Genomic DNA, 23,092 nt, shown 5'->3' on the forward strand with positions numbered 1-23,092 from the left:
ATCAGGCCCCCGATTCGGAAGCCCGGCACCTCCGCCCTCTTCCGGTGCCTTTGTTAGGGCACCCAGAGCGCCTCACTCTCCAGGCCCGTGCATTTGGACTCAGCTCACGGAGACGTCTGGGCCGCCAATCCCAGGCCCTCGGCCCCCGCGGCACCGGCTGGATCGCGTCAGTGCAAGCATCCTTTTAGAGCACAGTGTCGCTCGGTCCCATATGCTGCAATCTCGAGGCCTCCACTACGTGCGGGGAATCGCCAGATCTATCCTACATTCCGCGGGCTTTAATCTCCGCCACACCTCAGAGGCCGCATCCGCCTTCTCCCTACATCAAGGAGCCGCCATTAGCACTCCCGTGGGACCAGTGGGAACGGTCGCCCACTTCTCTGATTTGTCCGCAGAAACTTGCCAATTTGATCCGGGGGGTGAGGGGGCAGGGAACAGGACACTGCAATTTCAGCACAATAGTATCCACGGATGGCACAGGATAAGGCAGGATGCTGTGTAGGGACAGGGGAGCTCGCTCAGGCTACGTCCATTCTCGGTGGCTGCTAGCCAAGTCCCCCCGTAGCACAATACTTTAACGAAAAGGCAGGCACTGCTATTGGAGTGGGATGCCCTCAAGGTGGTCGTGAGGGGCCATTGTCTGGAAGCACAAGCAGGCATGTGAGTACAGCTGGAGAAAGATCTCACTACTATAGAGAGAAAGCTGGCACCCAGTGAGCAAGAGGCGGCTGAGGATCCCCCAGATACCTTACACGCCATAGGGAGGAGCACGTTCGGTTACTAGAATGGCTCAGATGCCTTAATTATGCAGCACATTTGTCGCAAGCACATCACATGGGGAAAAAAACAGGAAAACTGCTAACATGGTTGATCCGCCAAGACGAGAGGACAACTCCTGTGGCATCTATACGGACGGCACGGTGTTACACGGTGTTACAGTATACACACAGAGAGACATACATTGCTAGTTTGTGGCGCATTATCAGGAACTATACAAATCCCACAAACAGGCTACCCCTGTGGAGCTACAGCTCTATCTTGAGGGGTGGTTAATTGGTTAAAACACTGGTGCACCCTGACCAGAATGGTTTTGTCCCCGCCAGAAGCACCGCACTTAACATACACAGGTTCTTCGGGGTACAGTAATGCGATTGCACAGATGGCCATGCTGTGGCTGCCTAGTGCTGGATCTGGCCTTCGACTCCCTGGAATGGCCCTATTTGGCGTCAGTATTACACAAATACGAACTAGGGGACCATTACAAGAGCATGGTCCAAATGTTTTATCAACAACCTATTGTTCGAGTTAGGACTGGTTGGATCATTTCGGAGCCCATCCAGGTGAGAAGAGGCACGCATCAGGGATGCCCCCTATCCCCATTACTCTTCTCTCTAGCTATGGAACCACTAGCGGTACTACTTCGCAAAGATGGAGATACGTGAGGCATACAATTAAGTGATGGGATGCATGCTATTTCTTTATATGCAGACAATCTGCTACTGTATGTGCGTAATCTACATGATATTCCTACGACACGCTTAGGGACTTTGAGAAAGTGTCTGGACTTTGGGTGAACTGGGCGAAATCTGGAGTCTACTCCTTTAGCGAAAGTACGGTGGAGACGATGTGCCATGGTACCCCACTACGTTCCGTTATCTTGGTGTCTTTGTATATCTATCACCCGCCGACATCCTGGAAGGAAACCTAACCAGAGCTATTTCAGCTGTTCGGGCCCAAGTGCAATTTTGGAAGTCACTCCCACTGAATGTCATGAGCCGCATCACTTTGATAAAGATGATAATCCTACCAAAATGATTATACTATTTTTTAAACCTTCTTATCTATGTCCCGACCAAGATCTTCTGTGAGCTGGAATGTATGTTCCGTGACTTAATCTGGAACAAAGGCAGGGCCCGGGTTGAATTGTGAAAACTATACGCTCCCACCAGCCAAGGAGGACTGGCAGTCCCAAACATGGAGTTATACTATTTAGCGGCCCAGTTACAATGAGTTACAAGGAGGTTAAGTGGCAGGGGATTAGAAGATACGGCAACCCTGCAACAGATTTACCATCTGTTCCACCCCATTGCTAAACTTCTACGCATATCCCAGATACATCTGGAACTGGCGCATAAATGGTACAAGAGGGGCCTGTACCTCACCCGTGCAGTAACCCCCTATGCCCCGATACTGTCTCTCATAGGGACACCCAGAGGGAGGGAGGGCACCTCCGAAAGGGATTCTTACACACTGGCACACAGCAGGCGTAGACACTCTGGGCGACCTTTATGTAGATGGCTCCCTGCTCTCTTTTGAGGCACTAGCCGAAGTCCATGACTTACAGCCAGGGCAATTTCTTCTGCACACTTCTATTACAAGATGTCTATCGGCAGCATGGGGGGGGATATCACGACCGAATCGACAACGCACCTGCTGCTGCAGTACTTGCACGTAAGGGGTGCGGGTTCACACATAGTACACTGGTTGGTGGAAGCTCTGCTTATACATACGTTGAAGCCCATGCTGAGTCTTTGTACACAATGGGAAATGGATAGAGGGAAACCATAGACTGAGAAGGAATGGGGCACTGTCCTTGCTAGTTCCTCATTCATACCGAGAAGCTCACAATTTAAACTCATACAAACATATATAATACAGAGTGCATACCTCTCGCCCGATAACATAAATAAGTATTTCAAGATTGCCACTTCAGTGTGCCCGCGATGTCAGCGGATAAATGCAAACCTTTTTCACATGCTCTGGTCCTGCACCTCCATGCCCAGGTGCGATACGTTCTTGATGGCAGTTTGTTTAACAAGTTACTATCTCGTAGACTTATTAGTTTTATACAGAGGTGATCATATATGCATTGCCCCCATTGTGCTAAACTATTGTACATTCTACGTGACAATTGAACGTAACCATGTTTGGTGACATTGTATATCTCACAGGCGCTATCATTTGTAAACAAAGAGACACAGAACAAGAAAGAGGCAGTACACAACTGTTCACTTCAATATTACAAATGAAGAGGCGTATACATAATTGTTCTGTAAATGTACTTGTGCTATGAACCACAGCAGCATGTCCTCTTTCACGATGCTTGTCTGTGTATATAGGTGTATTGTTTTGAACTTCTCAGAAAGTTAAAAACTTCAAAAAAGCACAATAAAGATATTTATTTTTTATGGAATCTATAAATAACCTGTTTTTTACAGATATATTGTTACAGAATGTAAGTAACTTGTTCATCTGAAAGAAACAGTTAGTTCTAGATTACTTACCTTAGAATAGATACCCCAGCAATACCAACCCCAGAGGTGGGTTTGTGAACCAAGTTCACACCAGAAAGTCCTGGAGAACAGAATGGCCAAAGAAGCGGTCTCTCCGGACTGGGCTGTCCAGGCAGTAGTGCTTTGTGAACGTGTGCAGCGATGCCCACGTAGCTGCCGGATGTCATTGAGGGGGCCTTCTTGTCCCAAAGCAGTAGTAGCTACAGTCACCCTGGTGGAATGGGCGTGCAGCCCACTGAAGGCTTCTTTTTTGCCTAAGGATAGCACGCTTTAATGCACAAAACGACCCACCTAGAGATGGTCTGTTTGTGCACGGCCCAACCTTTTTTGGCACCCACGTAACCAATAAAGAGCTGGTCATCCACCCGGAATTGCTTTGTGCGATCCAAATAAAAAGTAAGTGCACGTTTTGGATCCAGACAGTGGAGCCGCTCTTCCTCTTTGGAAGGATGCGGAGGCGGTAAGAAGGTGGGCAAAGTGATGATGTGTCCAATATGGAAAGGAGTAACCACTTTGGGAAGCAAGGATGGACGGGTTCTAAGGACAACCTTGTCCGGATGGACAGTCAGAAAAGGAAGCTTTGAAGAAAGAGCTTGGAGCTCACTTACCCTACTGGCAGAGGTGATGGCCACCAGGAAGGCAGTTTTTAAAGTCAGAAGCCTGAGAGGACAGTTATGTAGCGGCACAAAGAGCACACATAAGATACGTTAGATCGAAGTTCAAGTCCCACTGGGGCATTACGAAGGGAACAGGAGGAAAAAGATGAGTAATGCCCTTAAGGAAGCGACTTACAATGTGGGACTTGAAAAGAGAAGGATGATCAGGATGCCTAAGAAAGGCTGAAATGGCAGAGAGGTAGTCCTTTATAGTGCCCAGAGCAGAGCACTGGTGGGCTAAAGAAAGGAGGAACAAGAGAACCTCAGAAAGAGGGACAGAAAGGGGATCCACAGCCTTTGCTGCGCACCATGCCACAAACTTGTTCCATCTACAGGCATATACCATCATAGTGGAGGTACGCCTGGCTGCCAAGATAACATCCCAGACTTCTGTAGGCAGGTCAAACGTCGTCAACTGCGCCGCTCAATCTCCACGCAAGGAAGTGGAGGCTGGACAGGTTTGGGTGGAGGACCGTCCCCTGCTGCTGCGACAGAAGAGGCAGTCTGATTGGAGGATCGATGGCCATGTGTAGCAGCTCGGGATACCAGACTCTTTGTGCCCAATCCGGAGCCACCAGAATGACCTGGGCCCGGTCGCGCCTGATCTTCAGCACTCTGGGCAGAAGTAGTATAGGCGGAAAGGCGTATAGTAGACCGCAACTCCACTCGCGACGAAAAGCGTCGCCTAGCGAGTGCCGCCATGGAAATTCCAATGAGCAGAATTGCTGACATTGCACGTTCCCTTTGGTGGCGAATAGATCTAACCAAGTCTCTCCCCACTGTTGAAAGACCTTGCATTACCTCCGAGTGAAGACGCTATTCGTGTCCCAATTTTGCACCTGGGGCTGAGTTTGTCCGCCCTGACGTTCAGTGAAACTGCCCAGGATATGCCCGGATGTTCCAACCATGTCCAGAGGCAGAGGGCCTCTTGACATAGGGTCCACGACCCCACCCCGCCTTGTTGGTTGCAGTACCATATGGTGGTGGTGTTGTCCATGAACACCTGCACTACTCTTCCCCAACCAGAAGAAAGGAAAGCTTTGAGTGCAAGACGAATCGCCCGAAGCTCCAGAAGGCTGATGTGAAGACCCGGACTCCACCGGAAACCAGAGGCCTCTGATCTCTGCATCCCCCATGAGGCCGTCCCATCCCAGAAGTGACGCATCGGTCACCACAGTGAACTCTGGTTGGGGAAGGGAAAGGGATTTGCCGTCGACCCAATCCTGGTTCGTTAGCCACCAATGCAAGTTCAGTGCCCTCCTAGATCTGGACGCAATCGGACAGGTTCCCCTGATTTTGTGGCCACTGGAACTTCAGATCCCACTGCAGAGCCTGCATATGCCATCTGGCATGGTCCACCAGCAGATTGCAGGAGGCCATCTGGACCAGTAGCCGGTGGGTAATCCAGACCGAAACCCGGGATAGAGGCTGAAAGTTCGGAATCATAGCCCGAATACCCCGGACTCGTTGTTCGGGAGAATAGACCCGAAACTGCGTTGTGTCCAGAACCGCTCCGATAAAGAGGAGCTTCTGAGAGGGAGACAGGTGTGACTTCAGCACGTTGATGGAGGACCCCAGCGAATGCAGGATGTCGGCCGTAGTCTGGAGGTGGGAGACGACAGCCTGGGGCAAGCCCGTCTTCAACAGCCAGTCGGCTAGATAGGGGAAGACTGGAACCCTTGATCTGCGCAGATGAGCTGCGACCACCGCCATCACTTTCATGAACACCCGCGGGGTGCAGGTAAGGCCAAAGGGGAGCACTGTAACCTGAAATTGCTCATGGCCTACCGTGAACCATGGGTAAAGCCGGTGGGCTGGAAGGACGGTGATGTGAAAGTAAGCATCCTGCAAGCCCAACGCTACCATCCAGTCTCCAGAGTCGAGGGCAGACAGGACCTGAGCTAGAGTCAACATATTGAACTTCTCCTTCCGGAGGAAGCGGTTGACGTTCCTGAGATTCAAGATAGGACGCAGGCCTTTGTCCGTCTTGGGCACTAGAAAGTAGTGGGGATAACAACCACAACCTACTACTGGGACAGGAACTTGCTCGTAGGCACCCTTGGCCAAGAGTGCGGAAACTTCCTTTTGGAGAAGGGCTAGACAATCCTCCGAAATACGATGGTACTGAGGTGGCATGGATGAAGGGGTAGTCTTTAAAGGGGAGGGACTATCCCCTCTGGACTATTTACAAAACCCACCTGTACGACGTGATGGTGCACCAGTGGGGGAGGTGATGGCAAATCCTAGCGCCCAGTAGCGACTGATGGCCCTGAAAGGTCGGACTAGGAGGGTTTGGAGGCTGCGGCAGAGGGGGCTGTGGTGGACTGGCCGGCCCGCTGGCCCCCAGAAACACAGAAGTGGTTCCCATGTCCCCGGCCACGCAGGGGCTGAACAGCTTGCGCTGGCCTGTGGCTCTGGGCGGGACGTGGCGGGGGACCCCTTCCGTAGCCACGATAGGAGTGGAAAGCAGACTACGCAGGGTGGGTGGCTGAGAGGCCCAAGGACCTGATCGTAGCCCGAGAGTCCTTCAAGCACCTCAACGCATTATATGCCTTGTCACCGAATAGGCTACAGCCATCAAAGGGCATGTCCACAAGAGTGGATTGGACATCCCCTGAAAAACTAGTCGACCTCAACCAGCCGTAGCGTCGAAGGGCTACCGACGTGAAAATGGTCCAGTCTAGTGAGTCGGCCGTATCCAGCCCACACCAGATGGTAAACTTTGCTGCGTCTCTCCCCTCGGCAACTGCATCGGAGAGTACGGCCCGGGTCTCCTCCGGGCACTGAGGCAGCACTTGCGCCACTGTATCCCACATGGAGTGGGTTTAACGGCCCAACAGACATGCAGTGTTTACCGACCGCAGTCCCAAGCTGGAGGAAAAAAACAACTTATTCCCAAGATGGTCCAGCTTTTTGGGATTCCCTATTGGGTGGTGCCTTAGGGAATGCGCCTTTAGGAGGTAGAAGATTGAACCACCAAGCTCTCAGGGGTGGGGTGTTGGGAGAGGAAAGATGGGTCGCCGCAAGCTGGGCGGTGGCGTCTGGCAATCATCCTATCCACAGGAGCCCCTATGTTGGGCCTGGAACAGGTGCCCAAAAGGATGTCAGTGAGGGCTTCATTAAACGGAAGTAGGGGCTCTGAATAGCTCGCCGCCGGGAGAAGCACCTCTGTCAGGAGGTTAGTCCTGACTGCCACTGGAGGTAGCTTGAGGTGGAGAGCCTCGGCCGCCCTACGCAAAACCACGGCGTAAGACGCTCCCTCCTCCGTAGCCATGGTAGGAGGAGACAACATGCCAAGGTCTGGTGAGGTATCCAGATCACTGCCTTCCCAAAGTTCCTCTCCCCAGTCCGGTTCATATCCTAACTGGTCAGTTAGAGGGTCACCAGACCCCTCCCAGTCCTCCTCGCCCTCTTCTGGCTGCCCATCTGGTCTAAAAGAGCAAGGGTAGAACAAGGGCACAAAAGTATCCGTCGACGCTGGTCCAGCTCTGTGTCTACACCGAGGTAGAGGCTGGACGTCGCGCCAGTGCAATCTGCACTCGGAGAGGTGTCACAAGGTCAACCGGTGTCGATCCAGGCCTGGATCCAAGGGAATCCTGCGGCGCCAGGTCCAAAGCAGCCAGCGTCGAAGGCCCAGGGCCACCAGCCAAGTCCACGGGGCCCGAAGGACAACCGGCGGAGTCGGGCTGCCCAAAGATGGCATGCATCGCTTCGTAAAATTGACAAAGCTGGGCAGGGGTCGCTTCGAGTCCCGGGAAGGGAAGGCAGGCCGGAGTCTAAGGCCACTACCCTTATCCCGTCGGCCGACGGACAGGAAGAAGTTGAAGAGCGACTATGCTTCTTTGACTTCTTCTTGTGCTTCAACTTAACTGACCCGGAGTGTGAAGACTTGGAAGATGAATGATGGTGGTGGCTCCTGACCTCACACGCGACCAGGACCTCGAACGGCGTGGAGTCGACTGCCAGGCCTCAAGAAGCTTTCGGGACCGCTCCCGCAATGACTTCGGATTCATGGTCCAGTGGTCGGAGCACAACTTGGAGTCATGGTCGCGCTCCAGGCAGAACAGGCACACTAGGTGCGGATCTGTCACGAACATCAGTCGTTAACCGGAACCGCAAGCCTTGAAGCCGGGCATCCCTGACGTGCACCAGGAGTCGAATACTCGAAAACGGTGTCGACATAAGTAGGCAACTAATGTCAGTCAAAAAGTGACTGGAGGTGCAGCTGTTTCCGGATCGGAACTGGCTGGCACGGAAAAAAAAAACAGACATCAGCTCGCGAGGGCAGCGTCTAAGTAGCTACGGCAACGTCATCCTGGCGACCATGATGCCAACAATGAACACGGATCAGACCGACACCACCTTTCGACAGGCATGGGTACTGCTGACGAAAAACTTTCCGGATCCATTCTGACGCCTGGGGGTAATTCTAAGGTAATTCGAAACACAGTGGACACACACATTGAAAGCGTGCAAGAGTTAGTAAGGATTGCCTAAGAGTAAACAGCAATCAAATGGAAAAACAGGACACAAATGAAATATGGGTCCCACATAGATCACCAATGTCAAAGCACTGAAGGAGTCTGGTACAAGCATGCCCAGGATGTTGTATTTGAAGTTACTGTATAATGCTGACCCTGTAGGAAGTATAACAGACATGGACTTTACTCCAGTTACTGGTGAATGTGTTTAAGCAGAACAGATCTTAGTCATCAGGAGATTTTGTCTACTCACTGCTCAGCCCTCAGGCTATCTACTGTCTCAGAAGTATACCCTACATAACACCCCATTCTATCTGAGCAGGAAAAACCTTGGGCACCGACATAATAAACACCAAGGCATATAAGGGAAAGTGGTCAATACCAGGCAAATAACAAGAAAAGTGGGGGAGGGTCTAGGGGGCAATATTTAGAGACCAGTTGTAATCCATACCCCTAAGTACGAACCTAACTGACTAAAGGAAGAACAACGGTCTGGAGAGGGTGACAGAAGGTACCTATGTTGGAGCACATGCAGTTCACCAGTTATACATAACTTGTCCCATCCCAGGCTAGAGTAAGGTTTCCATCAGCCCACCCATTTGGAGGAACTTCGTCAACTGGAGAACCAAGAGAGAAGGGTCACCCTCTCCAGACCGTTGTTCTTCCTTTAGTCAGTTAGGTCAATACCAGGCACCATGTTCATAAAGAAAGCAATATTTACTTCTTGCCAAACGAGGCCACTTCCAAAAAAAAACAAAAAACTGTGAGGACAAAGATCTACTCTGCCCAGCTCACTGGCAGGAGAAACTGCCCTTCACAAACTGCAGAACTGAAAGAATATTTACCTTTGAAAACAAACATCAAATACTAAATATCGTCATGAGTGACGGGAAATAAATAGAAGCTTGATACTCACAGCACGGATGAAGGACGTGACATACTTGTTTGAAACCTCATCAACTCCCAAATGGATTGGAATCCTGATGCGGTAAATTCCGTTGAGGCTCGCCAGATCCTACAGAAGCCATATGCAGAAAACAAGATGAGAACTAGGGGGGGAAGGTCTATAATAAGCCCATAACACAGAAATGTTGCAACCTTAACCAGTAAATTCTTCCTAATATTGTACTTACTGGAGGCATTTCAGCTATGCTGCATCCAGGGGTAGTAAGAGGGAGCAGTGAGGAAACTGGCATAGGAACCACACGTAGCTGAATAAACATGGTGAGCAGCAGATTTCAAATGAAAAGGGGTAAGACAGAGGAGACTCCACTTGGAAAAGTCTAGCACGATAGAAAGTAACATATCTTTTAAGACTACTAGAACACCATGGAGGGCATCTGCATGGTCCGCTGGCATGGCTTCAAAAGAGCTGAAGTGATCTTGGATGGGAGAAGCAATTAACTAGCTCTTTGGGTGACTTAAGATATCTTGTAGGTTGAGGGAGACTCAGACAATAACTAACTGAACTACAGGCAACAGTGGAGGAAAGTAATGGACATGACAAAGTAGGTGTAGAAGGCATACAGTCTAGTTGCCTTCCTTTAAATACTTTGAGATATTTAACAGTTCACATAACATTTGTACATTTAAAATGTTAATTATAAAATACAAAAGAGTTATATTCATTCCTACAAGCAGGTATACTAACATATTTACAAAAATATGTAACCCTTTTACTTTACATGCACAGGAAAATAACAGGGATACTATAAACTAACCATACATTTGGAAGAAAAAAAAAGTCAACCATCCAGATCAATAAAGGATGGCCAGAACTCCTTATGCTGGTCTATACTTTTTCCTTAATCATATGTTATCATTCAATGTAGGACCCACTGTATAGGTATCCTACTTTTATTGCATCTATCAGAATCAGTAAACTCACACTGACAGTCAAGGGCGTACGCAATATATATCAGAACTAAAATTTAGGAGTGCCATCAGTTAAATTCTATTCTTTTGGGGGGGGGGGGGGGAGAGGGGAGAGGGGAGAGAGGAGAGAGGAGAGAGGAGAGAGGAGAGAGGAGAGAGGAGAGAGGAGAGAGGAGAGAGGGAGAGAGAGAGAGAGAGAGAGAGAGATATATGAAAGTTATTACAACACAAACTTAAAAATGGAAGGTCTTCCTCAGGACAAGGTGATACAAGGGACAGCCATGATTTATGAAAGAAAGGTCTTCAGTGAATGGTCCACCAAGGCTTGGACTGACAATAACTGTGGTAAAGTACTAGATGGTGATCGCATAAATGGGGCAGCGTCCTTCTGTAACTCTCCGGTGCAGCCCAGGAAATAAAAGATGTGAGGAAGACCCGCCGTGCCCATTAGTAAATCATGCACCCCATCAGGTCGAAACGTCTACGTGCTTGTGCTAATCTTGACCCTACTTTCTACGCCCCACGTGAAACACAAATTTAAAACCCTAAGCAGCGCAGAGCTTTGTGCACCAAGGGATGGATGTCTTTTGAATGACCACTTTTAGCATTGCGTATAGCACTGTATATATCTTGTTCATATTCAGCACATTTTTCGCACCTTTTTCACCATATCACTTGCACTGTTGGAAAAAATGGTATGTTCATTAACTTTGACAGACTCTTAATGTCATTTCGTCACCATAAAATGTAAAGAACATATGGTTCTATCCTTAAATACAGACCTTGATTGATTTAATTTTTTGTTTTGTTGATTCATGGCATTTGCCTTTTCTTCTCTTTTCATTGACTATTACTGAAAGGTTTGATTGTTAGTCAGTAAGCCTAGAGTCAATTCTGTATCCGACAGAACCAATATTTTCCAAATTCCTGAACCCCTAGGTTCCGAGGGCCAATCGGTCACCTCATTATACCAGATGTAATTCTAAGAGTGGCCAGCAAATGATTAGCAATGGTTTAGCAATGATAAGATTAAATATGTATTCTTTTGTGTGCATTTGGCTTAAGGAATGTTAGTGAAGATCAAGTTCTTAAAAGGAGTGTTACAAAGAACTGAAAAGGTTAGCGGTTGTGGTTACTCAAGTCAATAATAAAATCACCTAATTAATTGTTGCTCTGAGACAGCATGAGGGTTGAGTTGAGGTATTCGGCGAATTGTAACTCAAATTGAGTCTTCAGGTTGATTGGGGTAGATGATATGTACATGGTGGGTTTTTGACCAAGAAGCAGTATTTGGCTACTTTGAGGGATTTGAGTAAGGATGAGGCAGGGGTGATGACACATGAGCAACTGATTGACTCTCTGTGAATGATAGAGACACCCAACACCTTGTTTGATGATTTCTATCCTCCAGGGTAATGGCATATCCAGGTGGTAATGGCATATCCAGGTGGTACCAGACAACCTATCAAGGACTGAGAGTGATCACAAACTACAATAATGCAAATATACTTACTCTTAGGGTGTTTCTCTCATCCTCCGTTAGCTGCTTCTGAGAGATGGTGATGCTAGGGTCCGGCTGGAAGCCCCAGACCAGAGAGCCCCTTTTCTTGAAGTTGATGCTGTCATCTACAAGAAATGAGCGAAGTCAAAAGAAGTAGTGCCAGTTGGTATTTTAAAGGAAATTGTGGGGGACGAAAGTGTAGAGGGTCTGAGGATCACCACTAACCATTGTAAAAGAAAAAAGGAAACAACCAAAGTTTGTCCATTCTTTAGGAATGAGGTGCCATGACTAAAAGCACATTAACAGAAATTACCTAACAGTCACTGATTTGCTTTATCAATTGGCAACACATGAGCGGACACTAAACAACAAAACCATGTCCTCTGTAATTTACAAAAAAATGAAACCAGACCCCAAGGAGTGGACTAGGGAAAATGACAAAACACACACTGGACCCAAGGCAAACCCCTCCCATATCATTTAAATAAAGATTTGTAATGAAAGCATTCTCCACAATCTCCATTCATTGGAGAATAAGTAATGCTAATAATAGAAAGGCGGAGCTCTCCTGATTCTCTTTTAGGGAGTTGAGTTACAGTGCATATATAACCATCCCGGACAGAATGTCCAGAGGAAAATATATAATGCTGAACTAAGTGTGAGCGTGCCACTTCCCATTCACTTCCACTATCCATCCAATGGATGCAATGTTACATATTATATAAATGCTCACATAATACCTCTTTCCTTTTATTAAACAACCATTCTCTGTTAGATTGTTATGCTTACAGTTGAAGTCCAGATATTTTTTTTTTTGGTGCAAACCCATTTGATCTTTTATAGGCAGAGTAGAAGACACATTTTAAACAGCACAATAGTGTCTCCCCTCCTGTTAGAAGTATCAGAGCAAAGTGTTTTTTTAGATAGTACTTAGGAGCACATTATATGACTGGATTTAATGGTGCTGTATGTATCGCCGAGTTGGCCAACTTATATCCCGGTTATCACACTAAAGGTCAGCATTGAATACATAGGCTCAACGTCTGTGTTGCTTGAGCTTCCAACTCAAATTAGAAGATAGGAAATGTAGTAGGTATTTACATAGTATATCGTCCCACACAGTAGGTGCTGCATACAACACATACAAATGCATTCCTATATTGTTGTTTTCAGGAAGCTGGGGCCCTAGGAAGGCATTGGATGATCATAAAAAGAAAGTGAAGAAATACCACCCCCTTAAATAGTAGCTTGTTCATGGTGTATCAGAACTGCTCCTAGTCTGTCTTTCGAAGTAGCTCTACTGTACATAGTAAGAACAATGACCAGATGGTACATGTGGCCGTTAACTGTTCAATCTTTTTGTATGGAAGAATGTTTTAGAGGTAGCAAATTGTTGTAATGGAACCAGGCATAATTTGCCCCATCTTATTTTTTAATATCAAAGCAGACACAAAAGTAACTATGTTCTAATTTTTAAATACCTTCACTGTGTTAAGAGCATCTAGCCAAGCGCCCTGGGCCACTAAACAATCTAACTCAACTGCGGTCACCATGTCACCTGCCTTTGGATTAAGTGATCTCTGCTGGTGGAAGCGGTTTTCAGCAATCAAAGCCTAGCATTCCAAATTTGAAATTAAAGACACACCACGAGTAAGAGAAATGTTTCAATTATATTTTACTTTGCTTATTTTCAGAGAACACTTCAAAGCCCTTCAACATTTATGAAGCCTTTCTGTCTTCTTGGAACGGCAGGAAGGCAAAACAAATACCAAGCCCCCCCCACCCCTTTTTCTATGAACCCTGCCTGAGCACAGACGCTCAACCTTTCATGTGCTTTTAATATGTTACCAAGACATTATAAATTAGCCTAAAGCGCTCAGGTAAGATCAAAGTCATATTTGTGCCGATTATACTAATCTGCGCTTGGGCCATGCCACCAAAAGAGGTACGTTGGAGAAGTGCGTAATAACCAGTTGGTATATTCAGAGATGAGCACAGACACTTAGTAGAAGCTGTCCAAGGGCATCCTGATCCACTTACAAAAGATAATTTCCAACACAAAGAAAACATCCACTTCAAGATTATTGTGTAATTCAATGAGGCAGAAGAGGCAAGAGAAACTCACCAAGTTCAAAAGAATGTTCCAAATGCACACTGGAGCCACATCCATCAGCGTCTCTGCCCTCTCCAGCCTATCACAGAAAAAGCATTCATCACAAGGGAAGCATGGAGAGTACTAACATGGCTTAAACAGTCAGGGTTCTGAAAAAAATATTGGTACAACGCAGGTAATTACTTCGCATGCCTTTGCCACACACTTTTTAGTGCGAATGTTTTTAATGCGAATATGCAATTACAACGCATGCCAATACCAGGCATTGTTTTTAGATTTAAAAACAATGTATTTGTGGGGGGAGAGCCCCCCCAACTTACCTTAAATGTGTGGTGTTGGCATGCATTGGAAATGCATAGGCAGTGCACCCGTCTACCTTCTCCGCCTCCTATTCCCCCCTATCTTGCGGAGTCCCACAGGGCTCCGCTCTATCCCCTTTGTTATTTAATTTGTACATGCAGCCCCTAATAGCTTCCCTCTGTAAATCTGCGGCTACAATTTTTAATTACGCGGATGACTTGCAGTTAATTTTCCCTATTGACACCTCCCTTTCCTCCTGCACTAGCTTCCAATCTACCATGCTTGAGATATCGGAATGGATGTACCACAGCCAGCTTAAATTAAATCCCACCAAGACCGAGCTTGTGCTGGTGGGCGGGGCAGCCAACCCATGGAATGACAGCTTTTGGCCTCCCTCACTAGGGCTTCCTCGTTGCCCTGTCAACTCTGTGTAGAGTCTTGGCGTAGTCATCTCCAGTGACCTATCTATGATGCCCCAGAGTAGTGCTGTCACGTCATCCTGCTTTTGCCATCTGCGCAGGATACGTAAAATCAGTAGATTCCTCACCAGAGATGCCCTTATCCTGGTCATCATGGCCCTCGTTACGTCGAGAATTGACTATGCCAACACTCTGTATGTGGGAATTCCCGCATACCATCTTCACAGGTTGCAGTTGGTGCAAACTCAGGCAGCTCGCTTGGTTTACCATCAGCCTAGGCATCAGAACGTTTCACCGCTGTTGCGGAGCCTGCATTGGCTCCCGGTGGCTAAGCGCTGCACTTTCAAACTTGGCTGCACGATATTTAAAGCTCTGTCTGATTTAGCTCCTGTTTTTACTTCTTCTAGTCTGAAGCGATATGTTCCCTCGAGAGATCTCCGCTCCACCTCACACAACCTTTTAGTTATCCCCAAAATCAAACGCAAAAAACACAGTGGTCTCTGTTTTTCTTTTTTGTCCCCAAACCTGGAATTCCCTTCCGTCTGCCTTCCGACACTGCCCTACCTACGACTGCTTTCGTAGGATGTTGAAGACGTTCCTCTTCCAATCAGCATTCGAGTAATCCCCGTTCCTGCCCTCGGCATTTGTTATGAGCGCCATGAAACCGTCTGGTGACCGAGCGCGGTATAAATAATTTTAACATAACATAACATGCATATTCGCTGCAAAAATATGCATGCTACAAATTGCGTAGTAAAGGCACAACGAGGTCAAAACCTTGTTGTAAAGGCTGTTTTCCCTGTAACACAGTACAGTTGTAATTCATTTACTAGGAGAGGCCGTTTTTGTAAGCTGTGTTTCCATAAGAAACAGAGATTACAGCTGTGGATCTGTAAGGCAACAGCGAACCTGTACAGGAATGGTGATACTCGAGCAACAGTAAAAAAAAGAAAACATCAGCTAAGGGTTATGGAAATATCTGAAATGTTTGGAGATAATAAGATTGTTCAGAACGGTTGTGCTTGCCAGGTTAGCAGCTTGAAAGAACTACCAGTAGGCAGGGATTTGGAATTCCTATAGGCCGACGCCCGGGACATATTGTTTGGGGTCAAGGGCAACAAGTTTTCATGTGTATTTTGTCCTTGTGACAAGTAGGCCAAACCCCCTACATCACAAACCCTTTGACTGCCAGTTTACAGTGCCACCTTCTGGATCAGGGAAAGGCACTGCCTGAAGTTAAGGTAATATTTGCGTCAGTGTGCTTACACTGTTCAAACTTGTATTTATGGTTCATTGATGCAAAACATTTATTATTAGGGTGACCGACCTAAGTACATGTTGTAAGCTTTGACTGTACTACTGACAAAAATGTGTGCATACGTTTTCAATGTTTAGCAATATGAGGCTATGTATACTGCTCCCAAAATGCTCTCTGATTTGATGCAAATATATGCAGAAGCTTGAAAGCAAGATTGAAGATTCTTTGTTTTCAAAATAAAATGTGCTAAACTACGGTTACATTTTAGGTACCATTTTTCTGCAGCATCATTTAGTAAAATGTGTTGATGTATGCTAGTATTTCCCAAAACTATACATAATGAAAAATCAGTGTAACCAGTTTTAATAAGATTATGGGAAACATGAAAATAAACCATCATTGGTAAAGCCAATAGGTTTGAAATTGTTGGTCAGCCTTTTGGTGTCATGGCGTGACTTGTTCTGGCATGGTTTTTGTAAAACCTTATTGGTGTGTGAGCTTCCGGGCCCTCATTATAACAAACACTGGCAAAAGCAAAATAAAATTGGTCTCAAAAAGCACACATGCCACAGTAGTTTACTGGCACTGAACAAAACAACTGTGTGTCGATTATTCTCCTTGTGAAAGAACAGAACTGTCAATCACAGTGAAGCTAGGAGATAGACAGAGAGAGACAGAATTTTAATAAACACAAACGGTCATGGTTAATGCCAGACCTAATTAGGGGCCCAATTATTAAATAAAGTCTCAAAAGTGCACTCACGTCCTTGCATTAAGTGCAGATTTTTGTGAATTCACAAGACTTTACAGAAGTAGGTCAAGAAATAGAACTCTTAAAAAATATTTGTGAACTGCCTTTTTAGCATATGCAAATATGCAGGTGTAGATTTGCTCATGCGAAAATCTGAGTGTTTGAAAATTCAATTTCCCTTTCACCACTTTTTTCCCAACCCTGGAAGAAATGTTATGTCTGCCATTGTCAGGAGTACATTTCCAACCTTTCTCAGTATGGGAAAAGATTAGAGAAGAGGTGGTGAAAACCCTTAAAACATGCAAGTTAGTAGGTTTGCACAGACTCAAAAGGGTATTCCAACCCTGGAACTGTTGCTTATCCATTACCTTCTGAGTCAGTATGTAGATCTGTGGAAATGTGGTAACATAAGGGAATTGCTAGTATTCAAACCCTACTAAGGAAGGAGCCTTGACATAATCAGAGAGGCTCTTTCCGAGCATTTATATAATGAGATTGTGCCATAATTTGTCACTGTATTACATGGCACAAAAGGATTTTGTTACAGGACAAGTAGATTTATGAAGCAACCTGCCCCAAGGACAAGTAGATATTTTATTAAATTCCACACCCCTGAGTAGGAGGGACACTTGTCCTTGTTAAAACAAATCAGCGATATTAACAAAACGTTGAAGCTAAAACCTGTATTCAGAAAGAATGCCTCCAATGCTCTCTTCACAGGGCTAGTTCCTTCTCGCACTCTAAAAGACACACCAAAACTTCAAATATCATTCCCAGAAACATACCAATGGTGACTATGGAAGGGAGTGATGTAAAGGAGACACAGGAAGCAGAGGTAGGGAAATGTGTCTAAATATTTCCCTTCCCATCAGAGCAAATAACAAAACACAGATTAAATTTTGGAAGAATGCTGAACAAAAAGGAATTGTCTTGATTACAAAAAATAGATGAAAAGGCACTTAGGTGGACTTGTTCCAGGACGTAAAATCCTTCAGCCAGGTAGTTTTGCGTTGGTTTTGAGATTCAACGACCCACATGAGGGATCTGCTTGTATAGCCTGGCGCTAGCCCATAATAGACTCAATTGGATATTTCACTAATCTCTCAATGCTCAAGGTACTTCCAGCTTTAAGGACACCATGTTGCCTTTGACCAGTGTTATTTTTATTTGTATAGCGAATACACAATCCTTGTAACCATAGGACTCAGTTTTCGGGTCTCGCCTAAGCAGCGCATGCGTTGTCTCTTCGAGACAAGCTGTATCAACTCTGTTGGCTTGGAGCATGCCCATCGCTTACCAGAAAACACTTGAGAATGGGGTACGTACCAGGAATCTCCGCTACACTATGTATGTACTGGTGTGTCGCTGCTACACCCCATGGTACATTAACTTCTCCACGCCCTCCGCTCTCAATAGAGGCTTTAAAAGCAATTCACTCCTTACAGTAAGAGTCCCTGCACGAAAGAACCTGACCTTCACTCTTCCTCCTCCCATGTCTGCCTGTGTCCTGATCCCTCAGACTATGTATGTGTGGATCTCTCTGCCCCTATGTCTGACTTTCATAATATATCTATGGCCCTTTGCCATCTTTTTGCCAGGTCTCTCTGGGATTGTCCTTCTGTGCTATCCCTGTCCTGCCCCTCTAACTATCTACGCCCCTGTTTTTCCCCCAGTCCCTTCCTGTCTGTGCTTTTATCTTCGAGGCACCCTCTACCTCTTTCAGTCAGTCCCACTTTGGCTCGGAGATTATTTCTCTTTTTCACTGTGTTGACCTCTTTCTTTCTACTTGTCTCTGACCCTCTACTTTCTTCTCTATGTTCCTTTATCCAACTGTCACTCCGTCTGTCTCTTTCCTTCTGTCTTGATATTGCAGCCAACCTCTGTACCACTGTCTATGTCACACGGTTTGCGCGTCTGTCTCCCAGACTGGATTTCCATCCCACCTTATTTGTCTCACTTTATGTTATGTTATGTTATGTTATCAGCACTTTTATAGCGCACAACTGCCCCAGTAAAGGGGCGTCCAGGCGCTTTGGACAGTCATAAGAAACATAACACAAAAGACATCAGAGAATCAGAGAGCAGGAAAGCAGAACACTAAAATACAGAAGGGAACAAATGGTTTTTATAGCCCTCCTGAAATCAGGCAACTCATCCAGTGAACGGATTTGGGGTGGGAGTGAGTTCCATAATGTAGCAGCTAAAACACGAAAGGATCGTCCTCCGGCTCGGCAGAGCTTGAACCGCGGGACCACAACGAGGTTTTGACCAAAAGACCTCAGGGAACGAGAAGGAACATAGGGAATGAGAAGGTTCTCGAGGATCGGGGAGGGGGGGGGGGGGGGGGGGGGGAGGACAATTTAAGGATCTTAAAAGACAGACATAAGGTCTTAAAATCAATTTGTTGCGCCATAGGCAGCCAGTATAGCGTCCGGATAGTTTCTTTCACGGAACAGAACCTCGGTAGACCCACCAGGGCTCTGGCAGCAGCATTTTGAACACGCTGCATCCAGGTGACTTCCGCCTGATTTGCCCCTAACAGGAGCGAGCTGGCGTAGTCAAGCCGTGATAAAATAGTAGCTTGCATAATCAGCTGCCTGGTAGTGGCGTCGAAACATTTCAGGATGGGCCTAAGCCCTTGCAAAATCCTGAAACAAGTAGCTGCCACTTTTTTTGTGTGGCTGCAAAAACTGAGGGCAGAGTCTAGCCAGACACCTACGTTTTTAACCTCCGAAACCGGAGTTGGAGTGACACCTAGCTCTGGAGGCCACCACTCTTCACCCCAAAGGTTGCTCTGTTTGCCCACGATCAGGACCTCCGTCTTCTTAGCATTGAGCTGAAGACAGTTAGCCGTCATCCAGCCTGCTACTGCTAAGAGACCGCCCCGGAACAAGGGGGCATCAAGGCCGGACCTCCCACTCAGTGTCACCGCCAGCTGCGTGTCGTCAGCATAGGAGACCATAGTCATGTCCCACTGCTTGGCGACTGCAGCCAGCGGCTGCACAAAAAGATTAAACAATGTGGGGCTCAGTGCCGATCCCTGAGGCACTCCCAGTTCGAGCGGATAGGATTTAGACTCAAAGGGTGGGGTTGCAACCCTGAATGAGCGATCGGCCAAGAAAGACCGAAACCAGTCCAATGCTATGCCAGAGACACCAGCCTCTTCCAGACGTTGAAGCAGAATCTAGTGTGAAACCGTATCAAACGCGGCACTGAGGTCAAGTAACACCAGTGCCGCAGTCTGACCGGAATCGAGCACGGACCGCAGATGTTCCGTCATCGAGAGTAAAGCTGTCTCGGTGCTGTGGCCAGCATGGAAGCCATTCTGGGAGGGATCCAGAATTTTAGCCCTCTGTAGATGTTCGGAAAGAATACCATTGACATGGGCCTCTGCAGCCTTCGCAACCCATGGGAGCGGAGAGATTGGTCGATAATTCTCCAGTTTGAGGGGGGTCCAACGTGGGTTTCTTTAGGATTGGGGTGACAAAAGCCTGTTTCCATTTAGTTGGAACAGTACCTAAGGAAAAGGACAGGTTAATAAGATGGCGCACTGGAGGGAGACAAAGAATAGATGGTTCCCTGAACTGCGCCGGTCTGAGAGGGTCAGCAGGGGACCCATCATGCCCCCTTTATGTCTATCCTTCGGTCTGTCTCTGTTCCCCTGAACTCACTGCGGGTCCCTCTGCCCGCATCCCGTACATGGTACCCACAGAAGTTAAGCCCCCTATCACCAGTCCAACCTGAAGCAACTACAAATCCCAGAATTCTTCCCCCTTGAAGCAGCAGCTGTGCACACTGGAGCAACTTCTCACACTAGACCAGGAGTTACCTCTGAGCACCCCCCAGCAGCTAGTGAAACCGGTGTACCCTTGCCAGTTGATGCACTTACCTCCCTGGAGCTTTCAAGGCCTCATATGTACACGTTAATTAATATCTACAAGCTATACTTTCAGTGAGCAAGAGTTCAGACTGTGTTTATAGAATCGCAGATCAGAGCCAGCTGCACTCACTTCGAGAGCCAGGATTCAGCAGTTAAGACAGATTGATATCCATTTATTAGCCGATTTGTACAAAGTTAAACTAGAAAACCTGGACATATTGTGGCTTCCTCACTGAAATAGTATTATCAAGCAAATTATTTATTTCACTAAAACTCTTTCACTTCTTCACTGTCGTGTTTGAAAGCACTTCCGGATATGTGAGTTCAGACTACCAGTTGTACAAAAATAACACTTTCAGTACTTCTCATTAAAGTGCTATAACATACCCATTAGTGTCAAAGCTTCCATGTTAAAGAACAGTAGATGTAGCACCCATGATAATGCGCTGCATGGCTAAATACTCTTAAAGTCCCAAAGGCGAGATGTATTGGCTATGCCAATGTTTGTTTTCAACACTGCCCGCTCCCCCACATTCCATCTAAGATCATTCACACCGCATTAGGTATCACATTTCTTTAATAACTCAATAAGGTTTGTGATACTCTTCTCCCACTTTACCTCTGTGGCTCCAGCCTGGATCCCCACCATTCAAGCAATGTGCTGTTAATTTAGTACCCGGATATCTTTCCCTGAATGACAAAAAAGGGGGAAACCCCTGCAACCGAATTTGTAGTCGTGTGGTAAGACTAGCATATTTTGAAGGGATTTCTGAATTGAATTATCCATAACAGATGTAAATAGATAAACCTTTTATCGTCCGATTGGTTATCGCGCAATAACTACACTCCACGCTGTTACTTGAAGTGTAAAAGGCCATTTATTAGGACAAGGTTGCAATCATTTTAGACTTATTAACAGTACATCAATGCATGAAATATACATTTCCATAATCATTTAGACTTATTAACAGTACCTTAATGCATGAAATATACATTTCCATCCCATACCCACACATTCTCCTTTCTGCCTTTCCAAAACCATCTCACCTGTTTGACTCTTCACCCATTCACTCGATAACCTCCTTCCTTTCCCCATTCTCACCTTCACTTGCCCTCCAAGCATCCTCTGTTGACTTTGCCTTTATTGCTCATTGCCTCCCATGCCCCACTATCAGTCACCTGTGTACCGTTTTCCCCCCACCCGAGGGGTGGATCTGCCCGTATGTGACTCCCCACCCCTCCAAAGTACCGTACCGCCTCTGCTCTGCAACCTGCCCTAAACTGGCACCCCAACCCTTGAAACACCCCCGGTCCTTCCCTAAATCTGCAGGGTGGGCGGGTGGACAAAATTAACAACACCCTCCCGGTGGTGCTAAGGTGTCAGGAAGAGGCCGGATCTTCCTCTCCTGACCCTTATATGCCCTCCCCCATCCCACCCCTTCCTTTAACCCCAGTAGTCCCGCCCTCCACCTTGTCCTTCCGCATTGCGCGAAAACCCCGGGGGAAGACTGGTCTGCGACCTTCGCTTCCCCCGGGGGCCGCATCGCGCAATAACTACACTCCACGCTGTTACTTGAAGTGTAAAAGGCCATTTATTAGGACAAGGTTGCAATCATTTTAGACTTATTAACAGTACATCAATGCATGAAATATACATTTCCATAATCATTTAGACTTATTAACAGTACCTTAATGCATGAAATATACATTTCCATCCCATACCCACACATTCTCCTTTCTGCCTTTCCAAAACCATCTCACCTGTTTGACTCTTCACCCATTCACTCGATAACCTCCTTCCTTTCCCCATTCTCACCTTCACTTGCCCTCCAAGCATCCTCTGTTGACTTTGCCTTTATTGCTCATTGCCTCCCATGCCCCACTATCAGTCACCTGTGTACCGTTTTCCCCCCACCCGAGGGGTGGATCTGCCCGTATGTGACTCCCCACCCCTCCAAAGTACCGCCACCCAGGGAACCCCCGGAGGGCGGTTACCTGCCCCACCCCCCCTGTCCTGCGCACCTTTCGCCTCCTGCCAGCGACCAGGCAGCCACCCAGTGGATGACAATCCACTACCTCCCCCTGCGTCCAGCAGCAAAGCACCACTCTCGTTGCCAACGTGAACCGCGAAAGGTGCCCTTTCCAGAAGGGGCCCACGCGCCCGTCCTTTCATTGCCGAAAGGCAGCCTCCCACAGCAGCACCCGGTGAACGACCGTCCACCCAACATGCGTCCCCTGCAAGGCAGGAACGTCCCCAGGACAAAAAACCCCACCATGAATTTTGGTCGCAATGCAGTGAGATTCCATCACTCCCACCTGTGTCTGTGTGTCGGGCAAGCAAACCCCGCCTAGGGCCTTCCCCAGCCGGAAAAAACAGCACCCCCCACAACTCAGTGAACAGCCATCTACCACCTGGACCACCTCCCAAATAGACCAGCCACATGTCCGGTCACAATCCTGTGAACCGACTACTGTCCCCCCCCCCGTGGCGAACGGCCATCCACCACCAGGCCTGCTTCCATCACCTGTACTCATGTCCAGCAGGACAAGCGACCGCTCCGGACC

General features: G+C 47.2%; 1 protein-coding gene across 4 annotated transcripts in view; it reads right to left on the reverse strand.

The window, feature by feature from the left end:
- EMC10 (ER membrane protein complex subunit 10) overlaps positions 1–23,092 on the reverse strand; it is a 119,911-nt gene that overhangs the window by 91,556 nt on the left and 5,263 nt on the right. For all 4 annotated transcript variants that reach the window (XM_086930113.1, XM_086930114.1, XM_086930111.1 and 1 more), the window contains exons 2-4: positions 13,932–13,998; positions 11,819–11,931; positions 9,347–9,445 (exon numbers count right to left, since the gene is read on the reverse strand). In XM_086930113.1, coding sequence (XP_086786239.1) covers positions 9,347–9,445; positions 11,819–11,931; positions 13,932–13,998 — 279 coding nt within the window. The remainder of the gene's footprint in view (positions 1–9,346; positions 9,446–11,818; positions 11,932–13,931; positions 13,999–23,092) is intronic.

This window comes from Lissotriton vulgaris, chromosome 7 (assembly GCF_964263255.1).
Source record: "Lissotriton vulgaris chromosome 7, aLisVul1.2, whole genome shotgun sequence".
In the NCBI taxonomy this organism is placed as follows: Eukaryota; Metazoa; Chordata; class Amphibia; order Caudata; family Salamandridae; genus Lissotriton; species Lissotriton vulgaris.